Source organism: Lepidothrix coronata, unplaced genomic scaffold, assembly GCF_001604755.1.
Source record: "Lepidothrix coronata isolate B3197 unplaced genomic scaffold, Lepidothrix_coronata-1.0 Scaffold94, whole genome shotgun sequence".
Classification (NCBI taxonomy): Eukaryota; Metazoa; Chordata; class Aves; order Passeriformes; family Pipridae; genus Lepidothrix; species Lepidothrix coronata.
The window spans coordinates 2,114,520-2,141,754 of NW_016690274.1; the positions used below are offsets into that span (position 1 = coordinate 2,114,520).

Below are 27,235 nucleotides of genomic sequence, written 5' to 3' on the forward strand. Positions count from 1 at the left end.
TCAAGCACCATTTGGGCAACGATTTGCAAACTGGCCCTGCAGAGTCAGCGCATTCAGGCTTTGGTGAACCACAGAGAAAAGCACACTAAAACACCCCTACCCTCATCTTCCCCAGAAATAACATCCTGCCACATCTTTGCATTTATAAAGTGGGAATAAAAGCTGGTAATAAAGTCTACTAATTATTAGAGTAGGTGAGGGAGAAACCCTTTTGCGAAAAGAGTATCCCCATAACACAGAGATTGCTAAATCAAAATAATATCAGATTTCATCCAGAAATCAATTCCTAGTTAGTGTACATCACAGACCACTGATGCTGTGTTCTGACAAAAAAATAACAGTCTGATCTTTATCCTCTTTTCACTTAGGTTCCAAGGGTTACTCTTCTGAAGAACCTAGTACAGCAACATAACCCAGCTTTTATAACGTTGGCAAGATCATCATTCCCAAAATACAATCACAGAACCTTTTCGACAATTTCCTTTGTAATCTATGCAAAAAATAACAAACAACAACAAAAAGACCAAAAGTTCTTGTCAACTATGTTACTAAAGAAAAATGCAAATCAAAAAGTCCAGTTAAAACCCTCTCTCCAAGGCCCTCACCAAAACAGAACAGATTAGAAAGCAAACAACTCTCAGAATTTACTGCTCATTTCCAATTGTAATAACACAGTGGACAAAAAATGGAAAGTGTTTGGAACCTACAGAGCAGCACAAACTAGTCTTCCACAGTCACTTTCATGTTTTTCCACTTCTGTCACGCTGAGCCCGCTCTTCAATAAGTGTGTTAGCAAACAAGACCCCTCTACTTTATACATTCACTCATAATTTGCAACTGTGAATGAGCCAAGAGTTCACTAACCCCATGCTGACTGCAAGACAAAAAGAAAGTGTACATAACAGAATTAAAATTTTGTAATGTAAACTAAGGGTTTTTTTACATCAAGGTAATCTGACTGGCAGGCAGGATGAATTTAAGATAGCTCACAGTATACAATCCACCCAACACTGAGGTAAGGTCCTATTTATTCACAACCCCAGAAATAAAGAGAGTTCATAGTAGGAGGGCTTAAGGGAAAAGTTATTTAAGCAGCTAGAGGAGGCACCTTGAGAAATTCTAGTTTTCTGAATTTATTTTCATAAACTTTCAGAAACTTTAATTTGCAGATGCTAAATCTTTTTTACTAGAATGGAAGGAAGTTCCCAGTGTAAGAACCTCAAAACCAAAGGCCATTTCAAATGCAGTCAAGGTCTAGCACAAATACTCTTATTATAATACCCTTCTACCTTCCAATATGAGATTAACCAGCTGTTAGAATGTGAATTTCCATATGGGGCAAAATATTTATGAAGGATTATTTGAATAGAATTAAGTGCTTGAAAATACTTACAAAACATCTTAAGATGTACTGCAATAGCAATGATCAAGTACATAAATAAACAGAAAATTGCCAAGTACATTACAGATCTCAGAACTGTACTCTCAGAAAGTAGCTCCAGTGAATCTGAAAAAAAATCATATGCCATTCAAATGAAAGCATTGTCTTAAAAAAAAAAAGATCCCCAAATGTCTAGGGTTGTATTTAAGCTAAATACAACTTGACAATGGAGATAGTAAGCCTTATATGGAGTTGTATATCAAATGGACTGGGTATTTTAGGCTAGACAGAACTTTGGGAGGTAGCCACGTGCCGATCCACCATTGGCAGTAGATGGGCTACAGCAATGAGGGTGGGTTCCAGCAACATTGCTCCTTGGCTGATACCAATGATAAAGATCAGCTAGGGCTCACCCTGGGATCTGATTGCCAGTGATTTCTGATCCATGGCTATGAACACATTCAACTCACACAGCTAAACTCTGTTCCTCATCAAAACAGGATGGTTTCATCTATGCTGCTGAAGAAGAACCCTTGCACACCTCCTGCCTGAACCACGCCTTGGGAGAGGGTCACTTAGCCTGGCCAAACTGTGCCTGGAAGCATGAAGCTATTCAGCAGTGAGAGCCATCATGCTGATGTTTGTACTCGTGCCCTGGCCTTGTTTAAGTAACAAATATACATGCAGGCCTTTCTTGCCCCACTCGCCTCAGTTTATTCCCTGATCATCAGCAAGTTAATGTCTCTGCATGCCAAATCAAAACCAAGAGTAATAAGAATTTCACTCAGAAAATTACTATGTCACTTCCAGCTTAGTGCCTATGTCACTAAACATGATTTAAGTTCACCTACAATTCTACCTGGGATAAACATAGCTGTGAAATTTTGACACTCCTGGGTGAAAATAACCTCTACGATGAGAAAGAGCTGCCTGTACTTTATACCTCTAAATGGACTGCCTGGACAGCTCCTTCTCTTCTCTTTCCCACATCCTTGACAGCTCCCTGTGCCTTCACAAGTCTTTCCACCAAGGGAAATACAGAGTAGAACTAGAAAGGCCAGCAGAGCAGAGCTGCACAGCAGCTTCCTTGACACTTGCAACAAGGCAGGACAAGACCTTCCTGCTGGAGAAAAGCTCCTCTAGTCACTTCATATCATTCATTTCATGGATTTGATTCATATCTTCTCTTCTCCTTCAGGGTGAGTGCAGGGACACCTCAACAGGACTACCTGCACAGAAAACACTAAGCTGATGTAGCAAATAGATGAGGTGAGGAAATATTGATATAAAGGAATGAGAAGAGATTATGAAAAATTACTTTAAAAATAACAGAGCAGATATGTGAAGGTCAACTAAGAAAAAAATGACAAGGAAACCAGCTGAAAACTGATGGCCTCAGTGCAAGAAAAAGAAAAATAAATAACTGACAGGAGAAAAATGTAAGAAAAACAAATGAAAAAAAGTTATATGAAAGTTGAATAATAAAAAAATCTTCAAATATTGACAGTATTTCACAATGTATCAGAAAATGCATTTTGTAATCAGATGACACTGAAATGTTTTCTTTAGAATTAGAATAAAATACAATTTTATTTGATAACTAAAATAAAATAACTTATGCAAAATATCTCAGTGTTGATCAAGTAATGGCAATGTTGAAGACAGGCTCTGTCAACATGAAAACGAAAGTTTATCTTCTTAGGTTGTCAAAACTTCTTATTTGACATGAAATGAAACATTTCCTTTGGCACTAGTTTTATCATCTTCCTTCGTTCTTAACTCTGGTTAATTTTAAAAAGAGTGATTGAAATGCTACATTTGGATATGCCAAAATTAAACTGCACCATGTGTGCAGAAAGATATCTTCTAAAGCTCTCTTCTGAAGTCAGTATACATTTGCATATTTTTTCAGCATTCTTAAAGCTTCATTTTTGACATATTTAACTTTGTTCTCAGATCTGTCACTAATATTTGCAGACTGGATTAGTCCAGAGAAGTGTGTCTATGCATGGTCACTGTGCAGTCCATGACACCTCCAGCCACATTTCCTGGAGGTTGGATTAATGGGAGGGGAAGGGAGCTCAAATTCCTCGTTCATGTATCTAATACCTGAATTTGGAAGTTTTCAACACTTCTCTCTCCCATGTGGTTATATATGAGTTAATAATTTTGCAGCTGGCCACCTTGACAACACAGCAGTTTGCCCAACTTTCTGAAAAATGTGGAAGATTTTTTGGGGATGGCAGGGGAGTGAGGGAAGGGATTTAAAGAAGATAGAACTTAATCTATTTCTCATTTCAATGGGTCTAAAATTTAAATTCATACAAAGACATTTTTGGCATAAATACTGAGAAATTGGTTCTCTTTCATTCTGCTTCTCAGTGTTACTGGAATCTAAAGTGCAACTCACAGCGCTATTCTGTCTTTGACGTTTTTTCCCCTGACTGTTCAGTGTCTGGTGCCTTACTATCAGCACACTATCTGAATTCAGAATTAACTTCCTTCCAGTATTTCCATGCCACTATAGCAATTTAGCAGCTGACAAGTGTTAATGAATGTATTTTTCCAATACTCTTCTGCATTGAAAGGATAAAAAATGGGACTGAGAGAGATTAAGGTCAAAAGTATATGCTGAGTTATGGGCAACCTGAGTTTTTAAGTACTCACCATTAACTAGCATTTTGAACATTCAGAGTGCTACTTTCCTTGTCTGCAATTGCAAGGGTAAATGTTCAACACTTACATGAATCAGACTGTAGGACTACCATTCTGCACAAAGAAAATTACAATACAACAAAAGAATACTTGTGAAGAGTTTGATTTAAATGATTTTTGAACTTTACAGAAGCATCTGTGGCAGAATTAGACAGAGAATTTAGTTCTTCAGGCCAGCAATCACCTGTGTCCACATAATAATACTTGAAATTTTTGCCTTTTTCTTTTTTTGAGTTCCCAGCCTTTGCAAGAAATGAGTAGAGAATTTATATATTTCACTACATAAGCATGACACATTCCAGACTTGATCCTTTTTGTATATTGGAAGAGGAGTCCACTTATGATAACATTAAAAATATGGAAATAATTATTATAATAATAATAATCACAAAGGCAGAAAGGGACCAAATAAGATTTGCGCAGGTCACCTTGGCTTGGGCTTATTAAAACTACAGGTTTGCAAATAATGTTTTTTTCTGCATGTAGTTTCTCATCTTCTAAAGAGGACATCTAGAAAAACAAAAATTTTAGCCTTATGCCTCATAGTCACAGACAGCAGAGCTGGGTCGTGGTGGACCTCTCACTGTCTCACCTGCCTTTACACAGCATATGATAGCAGATCACTCTCATTCCCCAGCAGCAGAGAAAGGATGCCAGTGATACTTGCTAACTGCTGTAGTGATGCTACAAGTCCTTTATTCTATTCCAGTTTAGGAGAAGAAGCAAAAGCTAGTAAGTACATAGAGGCTGCTGTCACTGCTGTCGGTGGCATGACTGCTCTGTCCTCCTTTTCTTTGTCAGCTGCTCTCATTTGGTCCATCCAGCCCCTCTTTTCCCATTCTTACACTTACCTTCATCTTCAAGCTTTTCCTTCCAGTCTCAGTCTCCCTGTCCAGAAAGGACAAACTCCCTCCTCTGGTGCCTGACCTGAGTCTGCTTGGTTACTTCTCTCATGCCTAGACTTCCTGTAGGCATTTCATCCAAAGTTCTCTTTCTCCCTCTATCACTACTCCTTTTCTTCATGAGGAAGGTTCCACTCTTCTGCTCTCCGCACTCCCAGCAACTCAGTCTGCCAGGATTATTTAGCTGCTGTTAATCTTGATATATAATCCTTTTTTCCTTTGATCTGACCCACCACTTGCACAACCAAATACTGAGATTTGTAACTAAGGAAGATTTGACGGACCTTAGTGTTGCCATTTCTTGACCACATATAACTTGCTAATCATAGAAGGACATAACTGTATATTTTACTAAGGCTGAATCTATAATTTCTGCAATATTGTGATGAGAAGCTTATTATAAGTGCTATGAACTATCAACAAGAAAAATTATGAAGTTCCAAGTCAGTCCAAATAGAATTAAAATATATAAATAAAAAACTCAAATTAATACATATTTCTTTATAATACTTTTAAAGCTATAAAATTTCATTTATATATAGGACCTCGCCTTATATGGTTTGTAATTCTCTTTTTTCTCCTCTGGAATGGGATTGCTACTGTTAGAAGGTAAGCCTTCATCACATCACCACCCCCCCATAGCCTGATGTTGTGTAGCAGGACACTTTTCCCATGGGATACAATGAAGGCCAGTAACACATCTTTGAAGAACCAATTGAGAGATACCATGCAAGCCGTAAGACTTGATAAATGCCACAATATTTTGTGCCAGAATTACACTTCTGAAACAAGAAAAAACATTGTCCTATTATTAATATTTTGAAGACTACTTAAATCAGCACAGAAATCTAGTTTAAGTTCAGAAGAGAAAATTTCTCTCTTACAATTTTCAAAGAAAAAACATTTATTGTAGGATTTTCATTTTGCAGAAATCCCGATTTTAAGAATATTTGACAGAAAGATATTCAAACAGCAAAACTTTTCTTTTCGTGCAATACACATTCACAAAGAAAAAGCCATGTCTATAATAAGCAAAAAGAATGTACAGATACATCCATAGGTACTATTTTGCCATGTTACGTGGGGGAAGTTGCTGCGATCTCAACACAGTAGTCAAACTGCCCTGCAGTCTCAATGTGACATCAACAGACCCACAGAAATTACACAGTTTGCAACCACTATATACTAGCATTCAGCACAGACAGAGCATTGCTTAAAAGACTGTATATCTAGACTTGCCAGGCAGGAACATTTTTTAACTTGCTCTTACAATATTTCCAATGATAAAGTATCTCTCTGTGAACTGTTTGCTGCTTGACTACCCAATGGCCAGCCCAAGTCTTCTCTGCTGGAAATTAGGCTCATTTGCCCTCAGCTTTTTCCAGTTAACCCAGAGAACAACTCAGATGCTGCTCTCTTTGCACACATTTTCCCTTTGAAAGATTCCTGCATGCCACCTCTCTACCTCGTGCCTTTCTTTCAGTCTCTTCTCTAATTGTCCTGCCCTCTTGCTGCTCTCGTAAGGACTTTGCTTGCCTCTTAGTGAGCATAAAAATCTGAGAGACTTTGCCAATCTCTCCCAAAAAAGCATATTGACCTGTTCATCTATTTTTCTGTTCACAGAATAAAATTTGCCTTTTCTGCAGAAGATTAGTCTGTTGACTTGTATTTAGCTTATGATCTTCTCTACCACTTAGACTATTTTTTATTCTGCAGTCCTTTTTCCTTCTTAGTAATTCCCCAGTTATCGAACTTGTGCATTAGTTTTCTCCTTCCCAAAGGCTGGATACTGCACTGACCCTTAGCGAATTTGAGAAACATTTAATGTTTCAGATTCTATTGTGGTAAGCAGCACTAGAGAAATGTTCTCTTACATACATTTCAAGTGACTCATTTACAAAATTCTGTTGCCTAAAACAACTGGAAGATAACTTTCAGTTATTTAAAAATTAATGGTACTGTCTGATCTTTGGAGTAAAACCTCTGCAAATTATTGTTCTGATGTATCTTTTGAATCCCTGCTCAGTGGATGATCCCCTACTCCTTGAGGAAATACCTCAGTGGAATAAATATTTTGATCCAATTCCCTAGGATCCAAAATAATGACCAGCCAACTTGCTCAGCGTTTATCTGCCCATTTCTAACTCTTGCCAGGTACAGATTTGCTTGGGCACTATCTGCCCCTGACACCAACCCTCAATCCCAACAATTCTGCTATATGAAGAGTTATATAATCTGAGGAACCTCATTCTGCATGCCAAAGTGGAAGAAAAACCTACTGACAGACAAAGTGCCTCTGGGCACTGCATAGATACAATTTACTGGCAGCAATACTGAGTTGGTGTGTGGTTGTGTGGCTCTGGGGAGAGATGCAACAGGGGCCTGAGTGTGGCAATCAGCTGTGCCACAAGTGTGCCAAAGTGGAGGGCTCAGCAGGCAAACACTGGAAGCACATCTGACTTTAGTGTAAACAATCTGAGAAATAAAATACGTTTGAAAAGCTGAAAGCAGGAACAAACAAAAAGGTCAGCTTCAGCTAACAATCTCTGGTGTACATTTTACAGTTTTAGAAATATCTAGTCACTTCGTCTCTACTAAAGTTATACTAAGCCTTGAAGACTCCACTGAAGAGTTGGAACCCTGCATTTCTTACAGGAGTTTTAGGATTATAATATGGCTTTTGTGAAAAGGTTGAAGTTTAGCTTTTCATAACATATACAGAAGTCTTTTATCCAGGTTTCACTGTTCCTAGTAAACATTCTTTAGGGTTACCCAGTCACTAGGCTCCTTTTTTTTTTTCTTTTTTTTTAATGTTCAGATAAATTAGCACAATCCAACCATCTGGAAGGAAAAGGTTAAGTGCACTCAATAGATTGGAAAAGGGTATTTCAGGAAGTGCTGTCAGATTCTTACACTTACCTCCAGACTATTTCAAAGGTAAGTGCCAGCAAAAACACAGTAATCAGCCATAAATCTTTCCTTACTATGCCTTTATATTACTTTTATGTGCTCATGTGTTCCTTTTATACTTGGGCAAGCCCTCTTTCCAAATATTTCAGATGCACACATTAAGTTTAAGCAATTATTCATAGCTTCATTAAATTCCTCGGAAAATCTTTCAACGGCCAACATTAAACAAGATTTTTTAAAGAAAAATACTTGCAATATTTAAATTTTCTCCTTAACATCAACCTCAAAAAATTGTTAAATAGGAATGCAGTTTGTATAACAAATTGATACCATTGTTTCAAAAATTCCAACCTAAATCAATCTAGGATTTCAAATGACATTTTTTCAGAATGAAATCTTAAACTGAAAATATAACTTTAAGTGGTATGCTGTATTTGCAAATGAACTTTTGAAACAAAACACTGGCACAGCCACATATGGTCACAACAAAGAAATCAGAGGGCTCTGATTTCACCCTGGTGAAATAAAAGACTACTTAAAGTAGTCACCAAAGTTCATCAAAGTGCATGCAGACCTCTTGAACCAGCGAGAGAAGAGACAAAAATGTTTTCCCAAACAGAAACACCCAGGCCATATACAAGCAACTCTGTACCAGCTGCCAGCAAGAATACAGAAAAAAAAAGGCTAGGCATGGGCACTAAGCCTAAAGACACGATATGGGCAGCAGAGAAAGAACAAGTCACTTCGGAAGATTTGACACCTGCATGTAAAAACGCTTGTGTATTTGCCCCAGAAAATATGATTTATCTGCAGCTCCTTGTTCTTCTCCCAAACCATAAATCCCTAAGAAAAGAGCCTCTGCAGTTCCTTGGACTAACAGGTGCACAATTTAGGGCTCAGTGAAAGAAAAAAATAGTTCCTAAACATACAGACCCATTTGTGCTTAAGCCAATTTCATCAAAGCAAACTAATAATTACGTAAATTTATGCTAAAATTATGGAGAATATTATTCTGTGAGTTATTGAAAAACACCTGAAGGACAACACAGTCATTGGTCACAGCCAGCACAACTTCATGAGAGGAAAGTCCTGCTTATCAAACCTGATTTCCTTTTATGACAAGGTAACCCACCTAATTGATCAAAGGAACCTAGCTGATGTAACCTTTTTGGATTTCAGTAAAGCTTTCAATACTGCCTCTCACAGAATCCTTCTGGACAAAATGTCCAGCACACAGCTGCATAAACACATCATGTGGTGGGTGAGCAATTGGCTCATGAGTCAAACTCAGAGGGTAATAGTGAATGGAGTAACATCAGACTGGTGGCCTGTCACTAGTGGAGTTCTGCAGTGCTCCTGCAGAGAGACCTCAACAAATTAGAGGACTGGGCAAATCACCAACTGCACAAAGTTTAACAAGGGCAAGTGCCATATTCTGCACGTGGGATGGGACAACCCTGGTTATTTGTACAGACTGGGGAATGAGAAGCTGGAAAGAAGTGTCATGGAAAGTTACGTGGGGCTCCTGGTCAATGGAAGTTGAATCTGAGTCAGCAGTGCCCTGGCAGCCAGGAGGAACAACCGTGTCCTGGGGGCCATCAGGCAAAGCATCGCCAGCCGGTCAAGGGAGGGGGTTCTCCTGCTCTGCTCTGCACTGATGCAACCTCACCTTGAATACTGCGGGCAGCTTTGGGTACCTTATAAAGCTAGGACACAACTAAGAAGTAGGCCACATGGTATTGACAGACTCCACTGCTGTGTTCCTAACTCTAGCATGTGTATCTCCTGGTTTCCTGTTTAAGAATATTCACAGAATGAATTGGCATGCAAAGTTGAATTCATCACTTTCCACAGGACAAGTATGAGTCAAGTACTTCGCTGGAGCAATATTTACTGCCGAACAGGCAGTCTTGCTCTCTGTTTATTTCTGACCACAGACATTGAGGCCCAGAGTAGCAAACTAATGCTGTTCAACACAAAGTCACAAGACTTGAGACAGGGGAGGATGCCAGAAAATGCAGGGTGAAGAAAGAAGGAACCCAACTGCGTGATCACACTAGCTTACTAATCCAGCCACAGGAATTGTGACCAGAAACGTGACAGGGGAAAGAAAAACTCCTTCAGTGACATCTTTCAATTGATCAGACTAATGGTTACATTACAACAGAATAAAGTATTAAAATAGCAGATTGAAAAACCGGAGTGGGTTCTGCTCCTCATTCCTCTGTATCTTCTCTTTCCCGCTTGTAGACTGCAAACCTTTCTCCATGTGCAGGTGCCTCAGTCATCAGTACTCACCAAAGAGTAAATAGTAAGTTTTATATATCCAAATTATCTAAATTATCCCAAAGTAGTTAAATCATTTATTCACAGAATGTTCACAGATAAACTTGCATATGCTATGTAATCAATAGTAAGCAAAGAGAATGCTCATGAATGGCAGAAAATACACTGATGTAGCCAACTGCACATAACATATGTTTGCAACACTGCTTTTTGACACATATTTTGGGTAAATTATGCAACAGTGTGTGAGAAATTAGATCTGTGAGAAATATATCCACTTGCCTTTTGTGTTGGTGATAATTTTTTTTTCAAGACGCTAAGAAGTTGTATTTTGTTTTGGCATCTATTTGTGTCATTTTTTATTCCTCACAGCAACAGAGAATAAGTTCAAGTGCTTCAGAGGTGCCACCTCATTAATCTTCTCACTTTTTATTGTTGGTAGACTGTAATTGCTTCCTGGTCTTTAAATTACAAAGGAAGGAAAAAGTATAGTAGAGAGACAAATTAATTCAGAATTAAATGTACAGTATTATGGACACAACAGGTGCACTCCTGTCATGACATTTAAAAATACATCACTTAATACCAATCTACTAGACACAAGGAACTCCTGCTGAATATTTATTTTCCAGATATGCACGCTTCTCACAACTGAAAGGTTTCAACTTCTCTTTGTTGCATAATACTCTTTAATGGCTAACTTCTGCAAAAAGATCATCTATTTACACATTTCTAGCCAAAACATTCTCTGTTGCATACAGCTGAATGTTGGAAGTGGATGTTGCACTAAGCTTGGCACAGCAAACCTATTAACCCACCGTGGTCCAGTCCAAGCCTCGACTGGAAAGCAGCAACTCAGTGGAGCTGAGGCTGGCAGTTGCTGGCAGTGCATCCCTCACCTCTGCTCTGGGAAGAGTTAGAAGCAAGTTAGAAGAAACATCGGGTTCTCATCTAGGCTTATTGTGGTATAAATATGGCCAAAATTAATGCTTGATTTTCAAACAGTCCATATATTCAAAAGTATATCTGTGTAAGGTGAAGCTCCAGGTCCTGCACTTGGGTTGCAACAGCCCCACGCATCACTACAGGCTCGGGGAAGAGTGGTTTGAGAGCTGTTCAGCACACAGGGACTTGGGGGTGCTGGCTGACAGCTGGCTGAACATGAGCCAGCAATGGTCAAAGAGGGCGGCCAAAAAGGGCAATGGCATCCTGGCTTGTATCACAAACACTGTGGTCAGCAGGCCTCATCCACTGTACTCAGCACTGGTGAGGTCACACCTCAAATCATGTGTCCAGTTGTGGGCCACACTTCAAAAAGGACATTGAGGTGCTGGAGTGAGTCCAAAAAAGGGCAACAAATCTGGCAAAGAGTCTGGAGCATAAGTCTTATGAGGAGCAGCTAAGGGAACTGAGGTTGTTTAGTTTAAGACTCTCTACAACTACCCAAAAGGAGGTTTTACTGAAGTGGGAATCAGTTTCTTCTGCCATGTCTCAAGTGAAAGTAGAAGAGGAAACCACCTTAAGTTGTGTCAGGGAAGGTTCAGATTAGATATTAAAAGAAAAAGTTCACTGAAAGGGTGGTTAGGCATTGAAATAAGTTGCCCAAGGAAGTGGTGAAATCACTGTCTCAAGTGTTCAAGTGGTGTCTGGATGTGGCACTCGAGGATATGGTTTAGATGTGATTATGGTCGTGCTAGGTTGGTGGTTGGATGAGATGATCTTGAAGGTCTCTTCCAACCTTGATCATTCTGTGATTCTGTGATATCAAAAGTGTTCTAGAAAACAAACAGGAAGATACTTCAATTATCTCCCATAAGCCTCTGTTCTTTGGTTTACTTCTGTTTAGCTTTAATTTTGTTCTAACTTAAATATTTTGAAACATCAGTAACAGTTCTAAAATTGTACTGTCCTTCATATGTTTCCATCTAGCACCTCAGGTATTTACTTTTTAATTCAAGCATGAGGCATTAGATATTCAAGCTTGAAACTTGAATCACTTGATTTCACATACATATTTATATAGATTTGTAGATCACAAAGCTAAACAATTCTAACCAAAATCTGTCTGTTCCCAAATCCATAATCCAAAACCAGTTTCAATCACATTATATTGGAAATATAAGCCAGTAGCACAGAGATTCTAAATGAAAATATCTTAAATGTTTCTTCCTTCTCCAGCCTCAACACTGCTCCACAAATCAGAATGGGAACTGCTACATGAGACATATTTTTAATTCCTGTTTCACTTGCTGATAACCCCGACAACCTTGCTGGAGAACCTTTTGCATTCCTACTCAAGAGCTCAGCTCCTTTCCAGCTCCACACTCTGGAGCACACATCCCATAAGAATTGAACAGTGTAAGTGTACCCACAGAAGCAGGCTTGGAAAGGTAAGTACACCCATAGTGCAAAAGAGAAGGCTTGCTGCTGCACATGCTAGTGAGGCAGGAGATGAAAAAACGACATAGGAAAGGAGAGATAAAGGGTATTCTATCCCTCTGCAAATGGCAATTTTGAGTTTAGCAGCAAGATTCCTAATGCAATATTTTATTTCTCTCTTAAAATCCATCAATTCTCCTCAAAAATACTCTGTAGTAACTACAAAGATGTAATAAGGTAGCCTTGCTAAATTAATGAATCACAATAGTTCAACCTTTTGTTATAGATGCTCTCATCATTACAAATTCATTTGGTCAAAAATACAGTTGAATTGGGCTTATAGATTATATCTATGAAAAATCATATTTAATAGTAATTACCCTAGTGGGGTGATAATTCCATTCAGTATTAGACTTCAGCTAACAATATGAGAATTAATATCTGATCATCTGACTATCTGAATTTGTACTGAATTTCAAACCTACCTCAGGATCTCTGATTGCAGGGACAAATTAATGTTTTCTACCTCATCTTGTACAAGACTCATTCCTTCTATATAGCAGTTGTGTATATGTCTAATAGTAGAAAAAGCACCTCATACCTTCAGAACATCCAAGGATTAAACAAAGAAAGAAAATAGCTTGAAAGTGCTGAGAGTACCAAAATGGAAATCTGAGGAACAGAAGTAGCTCTTCAATGGATTGTTCTCCATGACAGCTTTAGTGTAGAGCCTAACACAGACAAAAAAACCCCAACCTGGACAGCATGCACCAGTCATTTCCCAGTTGCAGAAATACCAGTTCTGAATATTTCTGATTCCCAAGTAATCACAGCATGCAGTAAATGAAACCTCCATTCCTTGACCATGCTGACATGACTTAGGTTCACTTAAAAGCTAGTGATTTTAGATTTATTAAGCACTTTTTCATTAGATAGATATTTCTTTTTTTATTTCTACTTAGCATATTTTAGTTAGACTAATTTATGTTTAGCATTACACTTTTCAAGGAGTCTCAGTTCTCACAAAACCAGTTTTGAATATCTCTCAAACTTAGAGAGATAAAGTTGCAATGAAAACTCTGATTTTGAATCTGGGATTCAGGATTAGCCATAGGACAGAGATCTTATTCTTATTTTTTACAATTTCTCCCTCAATGCCATCAGAAAAGGATCAAGTAGTTCCCCAGACATGTATCTGGGGAATTTCTCCAGGACAAGGAGAATTTGCCCAAGTAATTTGGTAACAAATTGACCACAAAAAAGACCACCTCCGGACTCCATCCGTTTTAGGCTGCTACATGACTTAAACATGGCTCTTGTCAGAATTTATGAAGTCTTGTTCTCACTTATTTCTTACCACATCTCTCCTGTAACAAACAAGACAAATCATTTTGCTCTTCTCTTCCGATTTTTAGTCTTGGAAAAACCTGGAAGGACCACACAAAGTGGGGCCAGTCTTTTAGTCAATGCAGCTTTCAGGTTGCTTGTCTTTTCCAGACAGATCCACATTTGTTGACAATAAAGTGAATTAGAGAGAGAGGCAACAAGTCATTTATAAGTCAGAAAATGGGTCATACATGAAAACAGCTTGAAGCTATTAATACCTAAAGCTGCCATTTAAAAGATAATAGAGAAGCTGGTGCTAGCTATACAGCAATGGTTTAGACCTTCTTGAAAAGGCAGTCTTTGGCCTAAGTAATTTTCTTAAATGTTTTTTGGGGGAAAAAGGGGGGTTTGGAGGGGTACAGACAGCATTTAACATTTGCTTAGGTTTTTGTACCACAGTGCATCCCTCTTCAGTGCTTCACTGAAATAAGACCAGCAAAATCCTTCACCTTAAATAAAGAATACAATGAGCTGAGGGTCATATCTGAGAATTCATGTCAGAAGCAAATTAACTCCTTGATTCTGTGCAGTCATCCCTTATCTACCTATGAAATAAACAAATGCTAGGTAGCTGAACATACAATTCCATATAAGGACTGAAGTGCAAATATATTGATGCTCTATTCCTTCTGAGAAATATTCTGGGTATGTATGTTTAACAAGCCTGTAAACAATTTTTGTTCCATTTCAGATACTCTATTTAGTAATACCAATGATAGTTTCCAAAACCATACTCACTGACGGAGCACCTATTCAACAGTTTGGTTCTTTCCACCCTTACTCATATGTTGCCTTCTTTCTTATTCAAGCCTGCTCTGAAAAGAGTCTTGTCAATTTTTCACATGTGATTTTCAAGGGCACTCTTTATTATTACAGATGGGCCCTTCAGAGACACCAGTAAACGTTTGCTCATAGAAGTCCTGTATGATAAAGCAGCAGTATTTTCATTTCACATGTTAAGACATTAGGCAGAGAGAGGGAGAGATCTATGCACACAAATTTAGTTCTGGCATGTTTCAGCTTTGGGAAGGCTGCTGTTATGATCTTACTGATGTAACTTTATTTTCTCTATGCACATGAGAAATACCAAGGCTTTAAGGAACTTAAACAACCAAAATCCAGTCAGTCCTTCTGAGTGGCAGCTGGTGTTTCAGGAGTGATGGAAGCTTATATCTACAGCATCAGCATCTGTTACTTGGGCCATTAATGATCCAACAACTGGGATAACCCACTGCTTTCTGGGTAAATCTGTAACAGACAGCAATAAAACTCAAGAGTTGCACATTTCTGTTGGGAGGAAAATTGTTCTACATGGGACCAGCTTCATATTTCCTGTTTCTCCCTGTCAGCCTTTTTATTTCTCCATGTTTTGCAACACATACTTTATCTGTTTCAGTCCTGTTTATAGCCCATCCCCAGTTCAAGTCTCGTTCCCTGAGAACCTTTAAATACCACAATTTTTCTCCAGCTCAGATGTCTTCTAGAGGTTCTCCTTCAGCTTACTTTTCTAATTCACTCCAAACTCTTGCAGGAACTTATACATGATCTATTTTCTACTACTAGAGTACTCCTTCTTTTCTTCATCCATGCTCTCTCTGACAGCTCACAATAGCCTGCTACTGCACCTCACCAGAGATTCAAGTTTCTACCTTATCAGATCTATCAGACATCTTCACTCTCCCCATTCTGTTCTCCATTGAGACCACCTTTATTTTCTCCTCAGCCTGTCTTCCCATACTGTAAGCTCAGTTTTTTTCTGCATTTTGTTGATGTGACTTTTGCCAAAGACAGAAGAAGCAGAAAGACACTAAAATCACAAGGGAGACCAATTTTATGAATCACAGTGAAGTGAGATATGGGCTGCACAGATGAACTATAAGGTGGGTGGAAAATGACTGGACTGCTAGTCTCAAAAGATTTTTATCAACTGTTCAAATTTGGCCAGGTCGCAGCAGCATTCATGTGCAATCAGTACTGAGGTGAATATTTCATTAACAATAGGGATGAAGGGACAAACTACACCCCAGCAAGTTAATGACAGATACCAAACTGGCAGGTAGGGGGTATTCAGAGTGATGGATATACTGCAGAGCAAAGCTGCCAGTAAGATGGACCTCAAAAGGCTGGAGAAATGGTCCAGCAGGAATCTCCCGGAAAATGCAGAGCAATGCACCTGGGATGGAATATCCCCCTACAGAAATACAAGAGGGGCTGGGCTGTACTAATACGAACATCTAAGGAGGTTGAGAGCAGAGCTTGTTCCCTTCTCCTTGGCAGTTGTAAACCTGCTTCTAGTTGAGGCTTTCAAGCTGAAGAGAGCCTTTGACAAACTGGAGCACATCCAGTGGATAGCCACTAAGATTAGGAGGGGGCTGGAACAAACAGCGTATGAGGAGATGCTGAGAGAACAGAATTTGTTCAGTCTTTCAAAGAGAAGGCTAAGGTACGATTTATTGCTGTCTTTCAACAGTACAGTGGAAGACTTTGAAGAAGACAGAGCCACACCATGAAAGGACAGCAGGCATCTGACACATCTCTGGACAAAGAATATTCTGATTATACATTAGGAAAACATTTTTCACAGTGAGAGTGATTCGGCACTGTAACAGATTGCCTTGGGTGGACGTGGAGCCACCAATCCTGGGTATCTACAAAACACAACTGGATAAGGGCCCAAGAAGCCTGATCTAACTATGAAGTGAGCCTTGCTTTTAGCAAGACGTTGGCCAGATAATCCTCAAAGTTACTCTCCCCTTCAAATTTACATTACTCTGTATCTCTCATCTCTCGGTAAGTTGCCTCTGCACACAGCAATAATTGCAGAGAAACTCCTGTTGAAAAGACATGTAGCTGTGTGATGAAGCAACCTCACACATTTTGGACGCTCTTGCAATCAGGTCAATATAGAATCACTGAGAAAGAATGGATGGTACCTGAAATTTCATGTAATTTAGCTATGAAATTCAAACAAATTCCCACTGAGAATAGTGAGATGTTTCAAGAGTTTGTAGCTTAAATTTGAGTAGAATTTCTTGGGGAAATCAAAAAAAAAGAATCCTGATTTGACAGCATTCCTCCAATACCAAGTATCAGAGCTTATATCTATAATACAATGGTGTCTAGTATGTCCAGTGAAAAAGTTTGGGGTTTTTTTCCATGAGTATGGCAAAATTTTCTTTTCCCTTCCCAATACTCAGAAAGTTGAGCCATTTTTGTCAAAATGTATTAAAAAAATTTTACCTGAGACAAGCATCTAACATGGAAAATATAAGCCAAAACCAGACAATGTAAATAACCAAAAAAGAGAGGAACCTAAGAAGACTTAATAATAAGCAGTGTTACTAGAACTGTCTGTAAATAAAGTTGAGTTTTACTTCAAGGTGTATAAAATTTTCTCTGCAGAATTGGATTTATTTCCACTTTGTTTGGCTTCTTTTCTTGATTGAATCAAGAAAAAATAGTAACTTAACTTGTTGTCATGCAACCTGCGTCAGCAATGTTTGACTCCTTAAACTGCAATGTATCTGGCAGATATTCTTACAGCTGAACTGGTTCTGATATTGTTGCTATTAAACATTCAGCTATGTTATTTTATATGGGTTTATACCTCACGACCTTTCTCCATGAACATAATTAGTATGCTCTGAGACATTAAATATTCTGCTGAACCACCATTTTCAAGATTTGCATGCTTTATATCTTATCATTACCCCTGTAGATTAAAATTAGGATTATATTTCTCATAGCATGGCAAGACAAAGCTAACATACTTTTCAACGCATAAATTGTAGATAATCCAAACCACACAAAACTATTGCAAGGTAATAAATCTGCTACAGTGGCTTGTATGTTGGCACCATACATATTTTTCCTTGCTTGTGTTTATCAATATGGCTGAAGGAGGGGTATCATTTTACTGCAGAATGGAAGCAAACTGACAAAACTGTTCTTTGACATATTAGTTCCCCAAAGATATCTAGATTTGTAGTATACTCTCAGCCATAGTATTCTTTGCTACCACTACAGTTTCCTGGATACAAGGATTCTGTGATATGTAATTTGAAACAGGGATCTTACTGTGAAATTCAAGTTGTAACTAGTAACTGAAGCAGGGGACACTTATCAGAATCAATTTCCTTTAGACACCAACTGATAAAAGTTATTCAATAATTACTAGATACTGCTTGATCAGGATGGATCAGCAAAAGAAATGTTTTAATACTGTTTGCTAGCTTTATAAGTTGAAAATAGAGATGGCAGGGTATTATTATTTTTGCCAAAGATCAGTAGTACTTATCTTGAATAGTAAATTAAATGACAATTTTTAGAGTTATCATCTCCTAAACTTCGATCTGTTTACAGGTCAACTTGAAGAGGAAAAAAGAGTAAGTTCCTAAACATTGGAATATGTTAATGGGAGCTGGAATGCATGAAGCTCCACCTGGGGTTGGATGAGGAGCCAACTGCGAGCATATATATATATCAGGATTAAAGGGAGGGCAGGGACAGGTGACATTACAGTGGGGGTCTGGTACAGATTGCCTTATCGTGAAGGTCCGGAGGAGGACCACAAGGATGATCAGAAGAATGGAGCACCTCTCCTATGAAGACATGTTGAGAAAGTTGTGTCTGTTCAGCCTGGAGAAGGGGAGGCCCCAGTGAGACCTTATAGCAGCCTTCCAGTACTTAAAGGGGGTTTACGGCAAGGCTGGAGAGGGATTTTTTTACCCTCTGTAGTGATGGGACAAGGAGTGTACGGCTTCAAACTGAGAGCAGGTTTAGATTGGATATTAGGTGGAAATTCTTCACTATGAGAGTGGTGAGGCACTGGAACAGGTTGTCCAGAGAAGCTGTGGATGCCTCATCCCTGGAAGTGTTCAGGGCCAGGTTGGATGGAGCTCTGAGTAACCTGATCTAGTGAAAGGTGTCCCTGCTCATCCCAGGTGACTTGGAACTAGGAGGTCACTTCCATCCCAAACTGTCCAATGATTCTACAATCTTTCAATGATTTTTTTAATTAATAGATCTTGTCTCACAAGCCTGAATTACATTTAAAGGAAAAAAAATAGAAGGGAAATAGCAAGAAAGCAATAGATGTTACATATTCCGATTTTAACAGGCCTATATGCAAAAAACAGTGGAGGTTATTTGGAAAGTATAATATGAGTTTACCAACCTTGTGATTTAAGATTTGGGGCCTACATTTTATGCTGCATTTTCTTCTGCAGCTGCTCCTTTCTGCACAGCATCTTCCTAACTACTTTTATTTAGCATGAGCTGAGACTTTTCCTATGTTGCAGTAAATGTTCCTTCCCCTTTCTTCCTAGCTTTGATGTACTTTCTAGTATCCTAGAAAGTTTTTCATAGTCATCTTTTAGCAACACAAATCAGTACTAAAGTAGCCTGCAGTGGTCAAAGCAGTGTTTCTGCATGATAGCAAGTAATAAAATAAGAGGGAGAGAAGATTGGAAATAGTAATCAAATTGGACATTTGCAATGCAGATTGCTGAGATACTGGAAAAATCTTCAAAGGATGAATACAGCTTTTCCCTAGAACATCAGTTAAAAGCAGTTTCCTTAACTGGACAGGATGATCAACATGAAAAAACCCCATTGCTTATGAATGAAAAGTGAAATGCATGGACTTAAAATGCAGCCTGGTGCTGCCTTGATGCTCAGTGGTCCGTCACCCTCAAAGGGAAAGCAAGCTCTTCCCTGTAGCATTCAACAGTTACTTTGCACAGATTCTGCTGCCTGGGTTCTGTGAAGGTCGTTTTTGGCAGCTGGCAGCATTGTGAGACAGCAGCACATGGTAACAGAATGTGACATATTCCTCCCATGTTGCCTAATTTGAGATGGACTGCATGCACTCTTGAACAGTTGTAGGAAACGCAGTGAATGTGAGGTGGTTACATGCATGGCTGTTCACTGTTGGTCACCAACTGCTTATTTAAGAAGTCCTCTTAGTTACCTCTGACTTTCAATCTTTACTGTTATTTTTCACTTTTACTAATGGAGTGAAAGGAGGGGGACAGTGATGGAGGGGAGGCATCTTTTCTTATTTCTTATTTATATATATGTTGGCTGTTGTGTCCTTGGTTAAGACTGCAATGGTTGGAAGACCTCTGCAATTGCTATGTACATGTATCACATAGGATTTGCATTTAGGACAGTCATATTTAAGCTCTGTGTTTTCTTAGGACCATATTTCCTTTTTCTAGTAAAGAGTTAAAATAAAAAACCCAGATTACTTCTGAATCCAATATTGTTATCAACATCTTATCAAGGAAGAAGATTATCCTGCAGATTTATGATCTTCTTGTCTCTAACAGGTATCACTCATGCATTCATAGTCTTGCACAAGACAATTTTTAGTTAGATGAAATAAGAAGCCTCCCAGCAACTGGAATCTGAGCTTGGCAGAAAAGCAGAAATGCCTTGCCTTGCCAGTGTCACATTGATCAGGGTTCCTAACAAGCTGTGGTAAATTACGACCTTCTACAAGTCACTGGAAAGGCCACTCGGCCTCAGACATGACTTCTCTCTGTACAGCAAATTTTATGAACAATCCCCCTAATGAATGCAATGAAAGCAGCACTTTAAATGAGAATGTTGAAGGCCAGTATCATTGCTCTACTCTCAGTTCTGATGCCTGAACAGATAACAGAAAAATCCCTGTAGACAGACCAGGGAGCTCAGTGTTTCATTGTCAACAATATCAAACTACAAAAATTGCCAAAATCTCAATTTGTTAGAAAATGTGGATGCACTTCAGTTGCAGGGCTCTTCTCTGTGTTTGTTTGGAGCTATGCCTTAAATCTGGTCAGCCTATCTTGTTGGTTTAATAAAAAATGCTGGCATTTGATGTTCACTTTGCAATTGCTGAAGGAACTGGTGCCAGCAACTAATGCTTTCCATATCAGAGCAGATATGGCCAGCAGTGTTTGTTGTTTCAATAGCCTCAGAGCAAGAGTGATCAAGGCCAGTGACACAGAGTCAATTCCCCGTCCCCGTCAAGGGACATTCTGCAGTGTCTATGTGAAGGGAGATTACAGATGATGACTGGTTTGGTTCTTTACAGGAGATGTATGGGTGGGATTAATTTCACATAACTTTGGAAACCACTGGGCATCCATCTTCATACAGTAGGTATCTGTACCAGAATGTAGCCATCTTTTATAATATAGAGCCTAATGCACCTGGTCTAGAAAGTGAGAAGGTGTGTTCACAGTGTCTCTTTCTCTCTGTGTCTCCACAGATTATAAAGGGAGTCCACGTGAAGGTTTGATGCTGTTGTCAATGCTGTATGCTACTTGAGGTGTTACAGGTGATTACCCTCACTGACACCCACCTCCTACTCCAAAAAGATATAGCTACACAGTAGGTCCTGTGTCATACCTGCTGGACCCATCTGACCTCTCAAATGGTACCAGATGCCTAAGGAATAGAAAAATTAATACAGACCTAGGTGTCTACATTTAATCAGATGAACCCCATTCACATGGTCTGTCTGAACAACCATGGTTTTAGCCACAAATTTCAAATTCACGTGGAAAAGACTCGGTTTATGGAGCACTTTCTAGGTCTGTGATTTATGCAAAAAATGTAATTGCTAAAGAACTGAAGAAAGTTTTCTTCAATAAAAAGAGAGTGCGAGATCCATCTCCCTGCCTTGGTAGAAAGGAGGATAATGAGGAAGTATAAACGCTCCTTTACTCCTTTCCACCACTATCTGCCCTTATTCGGGGGGCTCCTCAACATTATGGGTTGGTGACTTCATGGTGCAAGCACACTTGGAGCAGGATCCACATCAGCACATTCTCTAAGAAGGGCTGCAGAAACACCAAAGTTGGTTTGCACAAGTCCCTCATAATTGTAATGTGTGAGCATCTCAGAACATTTAATGGGCTTATCTTTACAACATTTCCGTAAAATAGGAAACTATGGGTGAGATAACTCCATGTTTTCTTGTCTCTCTCATTACAGTCATCTATAGCTGTAAAATTGTCAGCACAAGCCCTGAAAACAGGAACACTCCGAGTGTTCAAGAAACTGCCTGAACACTTCAACTGTTCAAGAGATGACATCAGAGCAGACTGATGCTTTAGAGAAAAATAAGCAAAAACCAAATTACATCATACCCCATGTTATGGAATACTTCATGCTACATTTAAAAAAATATCTTTGACCTTTGCATTCATTTTAACACTTTTAATTTTAAAATTTGGAAAAATACTTCTTTGTTTAGAACTCAACATGAACAGCTGGAAAGATTCATAATCAAACAAGGTTTAAAAAGTATATATTAGGTTAAGTAACTATTTTTTGGACTGATGGATTTATAAATTACAACAGAAGAGGGATCAGTCTACATTTGTAATCTTTCTCAATTTTAGCAAGCATTAAAATTAAAACTGAGATCATATTGACTATAACAGCACAGTTAAAATTATTCAGAGTCAATTTCAGTACGATAATTGTGACTAATGCTAAATAAATATTATATTAATCTAAACATAGATCCTGAGTAACTAGGAGATACTCACAAACTAGCCACTAAAAGTGAGGGAGTAATTCTCCTGTTATTTCTGTTTGTACACTGATTTGCCAGCCTCTGTCACTCACTACAGATGGATAGATAACTTCCTCATCAGGGAGCTGGTAGGTGCAGTCCATTTTTACAAGGTTTTTTTGGTCGAATTTGGAAGCAGCACCAAACACAGGCTACAAAGAGCCTTAAATATATGGACAGTTTTACTTTAGATCTGAGAAGTGTAAAATCTGCAATGACACAGGAATGTCATACACTGGCAGAGCAATAAGGACTCATCTTTGCTGTTGCTTGTAGGAATTTACTGAGGTAAATTAGCTACTGAAAGGCTAATTTGGTTTTTCCCTGAGTGGATAAAAACTTGCCGAAAAGAACAAGGAAATAACCACAAATTACTAGAACTCAAATTTACTAGTTAAGAAAAAAAGAAATATTTCCACTAATTTACTGTAGTAGTCATGAGTAAAAGATTTCCTGTAATAATAATCACCAACTAGTCAGCATTTAATAATATAAAAAGCACTACTAAAAATTATCAGTAAAATATTAGTGAGATTTGACACTGTCAGATAAGGAAAAGGTATTTTAGTTTGGCTACCTATTAAAAAACAGTCACAAGATCAGACATAAAAGGGATCTAGATAAAACCAGCACAATTTAATTAAGCTCCTCTTTTTTTTTCTCTTCTCAAATTCTGATGCCTCGCTATTTGAGACTACAGAAAGGAGATTTATATATTTCTTGCGTTCTTTACAAAATCATTCTTTTTATGTACCATTATGTTCTTCAGTTAGATGTAGAAGCCCGTTATTATCTTGCAAAAGAGACAAAGCTTTTTGGAAAAGTAAACGGTATTTGAAAGAGATAAAATAGAACTTCAGAATTAATAGACGTCACTATACACATATTAATACACATCTGCCTAGAGGCAATATGATTTTGAACACTTATTAACAAAATCAAATGACATTAAAAGTTTTCCTTATCACATACAGTAATTTTTTAGTTTTGTGACTAAAGATTTTTAACATGTTAGCCAAGTATTAAACAGAATACAATTTCAGCTCCAACCTACAATGTTTATTTATTGTCCTAGCTACTTGTATCACTGGATGCAGCAATTGCATGTCAAATTCAGAGTATAACAGGGTGATGTAATGCAAATATTTCTGCCCTAAAAGCCAAACAGCACAATTCAGTTACACAGAAAGGTAAATGAGAGTGGCAGAGGAGTCTTTCTGGGTCTCAGGTTACATGACTTATAAAAGCAGGCAGTCATATCATAAACTGATCATGATCCACTTAAAATTTTGCTACGGCTTTTGGTTTTAGAATTTTTGCATTTGCCACTCCTACTGGTAGGTTGTTCCAGAAATTTACCATTTTGGTAGTCTATCTTCCCACCTCTAGCATCAATGTATTCATTGCCAGATTACACTGCCCTGTGCTCTCTTTTCTCCTATAACCCAACTGAACCAATGAGATTAGTCAAATAAATAAAGTAAATTAGAAGTTTTTTAAAGAACTTGTTCTTAAATCCCATGGCTACATACTTAAATATTTTCCAGGCACTGAACACCTATTCAAATTATTTTTGACAGACTGTTGGTGATTGGACTTGTGCCAAAACACAAGAATAAAGACCCAATATTTGATGTTGTAAGGGTAATAACTTTGTAAATACAATCTCACAAAAATGAAAAGAAAAAGAAGTCAAGTTTTTATCAATTTAATTCCAACATAACTATGCCTGTTCACAAAAGATAATCACAGCAAGTGTTTTGAAACAAATTTCTTATTACCACATAAGATGTGCTTTACAGAATTATGGCTGGAAGGGGCCATTAAATCATTACCATAACACTATGCAGACAAACCTCCTGGCATATCCAAGATCATAAATTCACCTAATTACTGCTGCATTAAGCCTCAGCAATTGTATATTGCTAACACACATTTCCAAGGGTGAAACCCAACCTTGTTCAGAAATGTCCAGAAATAGGGAATACAGCACTGGCCTTACATGTTTGCTCCGGGAGTTAAACTAAAAAAGTACTTTAATTTTATTTTGAAGGGTCTCACCTCAAATCATTGCTTAAAAATTGAAAGGACACTACTTCCACAGTTCAACTTCTATTTCAAGGTGGTTCTCTGGTGTGAATCCTCCTGCAGTAAAATATCTGACTATAGAACATTTTCTGCTTGTGTATTTCAACTTAACAAACTCACTAATCCACTGTTTACATATCTAATGTCACTTATACACTTTTCACCACAGGTTTGCACTGGACAGTCATGCAAAAAAAGTCTTTTAATCTAGTGCAAAGTGAAGTTGCACTCTCAAGTCACTGGTACCCATTCAAGATCTTTATGTCCTGACATATATTAATTCTTCCAGGATTTGGTTGCACTAAAATGAATTTTGTTTGAACCAATTCAGCTAACAGGTCACTGTATTAGATAGTTTGACGTACCCATTATCTATCATTTCACCAGTCGTTATTCCATCTGCTCCCCAAAACTGATTAATCATTTGCAAAAAGTGTAATCATCATCTGTTTTTTTGGGACCAGATTCTACTGCCAGATTCTTATTCAGGCTGAATTAGACTGTCTTTAAGAATGTACGTTGCTTTGTACAGTAACATGTTATATTGTGCAAAGAAGTCTGGCAGAGTCTGGACCTCAATATGGACAAAATGACTTGCTTTTATATTTTCTGAGTTGTTCTATTTCCAGCAAACTCACTTGTCAACAGAGACCAACAGAGTTCAGGAAAAAAATTACGTCTCAGTGTTCACTCTGATTCACTGAAGCCCAGTATAATAAGCTGATGCAAAACTATTCTATAAACACTGCACAAAACATTAACAGCGTGGGTATTGGTGTGTATGACTTTTGTAGGGTTTTTTGAAGCTATAGTTCTATGAGTTTCTACCACTTACTTCAAAATAGATGTAATTGTTTTCACAACAGACAATAAATATTTAAACCAAGTAAATTTATTTCCGCTCTCCTTCAAAGATACTTCTATCTTTCCAGACAAAAGACAACACACCAAAAAAAAAAATTTAAAAAAAAAAAAAAACACCTGCTATTGAGGGACAAAAATCCTTTGAAAAGCAGCATGCCAGATTTGCAGCTAAAATATATCACCCTCCAATGAAAAATGCATGTTAATATGTACACAGGTCTTTGGATAGCTCAGGAGGGTGGCTACTGATTGGAATACTGTCACTGAGTTAACTCTAACAGTTTGATTATGAAGGATGCTGTGCTTCTGAACGACTTCCTATATAAGCCATTTCTCACACCTTAAAGGAAGCCAGAGGAGAAAAATACTCTTACTACCAGTTAAGAGCTGAACAAACAACCACTCACACCCAGAAATGTGTGACGGTGGAAGTCTTTTTAGTATATTTCAGGCAATAATCTAATATATTACAACAGTGAGATTGTTTGCAGTTCTTTAATCAATTATGATTGCATGTTTTCTCAGGCAACATTTATACTCATTATCTGATTTGTTACTCATTTAGGTTACAGCTTTCAAAATTTATAGCTTACAGTCGCAGTGTGCTTTGAATGACAGTTTTGTTTTATTCTATGCTATTTCCTATGGTCTAGATATCATTGATGATTCAAATAAATCACATGGTCCTTTACACAAAAAAGAGCATAACAGATTTCCAGATTCTAATTTTCCTAGTTCATCTGCTTAAATAAGAAAGACAAATTATCCATAGCATTTACCTGTAGAAGGCTGGAGGAGCAGCTTCCCTCATTCCAAAGCTGCCCTGATCGTTTTCAAGGTAATAGGGTACCTGTTGGCTGTGATGATGGATGAAGGGTGAGAGCTGGGGTGCCGTTTGCAAGAACACCACCGGGCTTGGTGGGACACTGTTCAGTGAGTGAAATCCTGCCAGACTGCTGGACCCAAAAGATTCAGAAGTAGGGGCGTAACTGAGCGTAGTAGAGCTGTACACTGGAGCTGTAGTACCAAAATCATAGGTAGCTCCTTCTGGGTAGTTAAAAACTCCTGTCTTGTTGGTCTCCACGTACATGTCGCTGAGCGATCTTTCCAGGGGAATCTTCAGCTGAGGTCTGCTCAGTGTCTCCAGTTCAGTTCCTTGAATCTGGTGCAGCAGGGTAACTCCAGAGGTTTTGGTGTGAAGGGTCATGGTCAGTGCTAATGGCAGTGAGCAAGGAACATATCTGCTTTTACTGTCAACAGCGAGATCGGCAGCTGGCAGTCCACCTAAAAAAAATACCAGAATCTATTCTGAGGCTCAGCAGAAATCATAATAAAGCAGCACTACACAGGTATTCCTCTAATCTCAGCAAGGAGGAGGATACAAACAGAGAGCGAGCACTGAAAATGCACATTCTCCCTCTCTTCCTCCCTCCCTCTCCCTCTCTCTAACTTTTAGGAACTCCTCATCTGCACTAATATGCATTACAAGGTATTGGCTGCAAGCCAGGAACTCTTGCCTTGTGCCGACATTGGTTTAAACATCACTTCAGAAACAATTAGTTTTGGAGTTATACCAAATAATTGTCCCTCTAAATGTTACTTAATTCTTACTAATAGTTTAATTTTTCACTTCAGGGTACAGCGCTTTGCAGCAGCTAGCGGTAAAGAACACTTAAATCCAACCAGGAAGAATAGTCCAGTGTCAGGCAGATTACTGCCTTTTTTCCTTAGCAGGCTCCAATCTATCTGTGC

The 27,235-nt window shown here is 38.4% G+C and overlaps 1 protein-coding gene across 3 annotated transcripts in view; it reads right to left on the reverse strand.

Moving 5' to 3' along the window:
* The window catches only part of ESR1 (estrogen receptor 1), a 164,950-nt gene that overhangs the window by 83,132 nt on the left and 54,583 nt on the right, over nucleotides 1-27,235 (reverse strand). For all 3 annotated transcript variants that reach the window (XM_017821973.1, XM_017821975.1, XM_017821974.1), the window contains exon 2: nucleotides 26,263-26,767. In XM_017821973.1, the coding sequence (XP_017677462.1) occupies nucleotides 26,263-26,690 (428 nt within the window). In that variant the 5' untranslated portion in view covers nucleotides 26,691-26,767. The remainder of the gene's footprint in view (nucleotides 1-26,262; nucleotides 26,768-27,235) is intronic.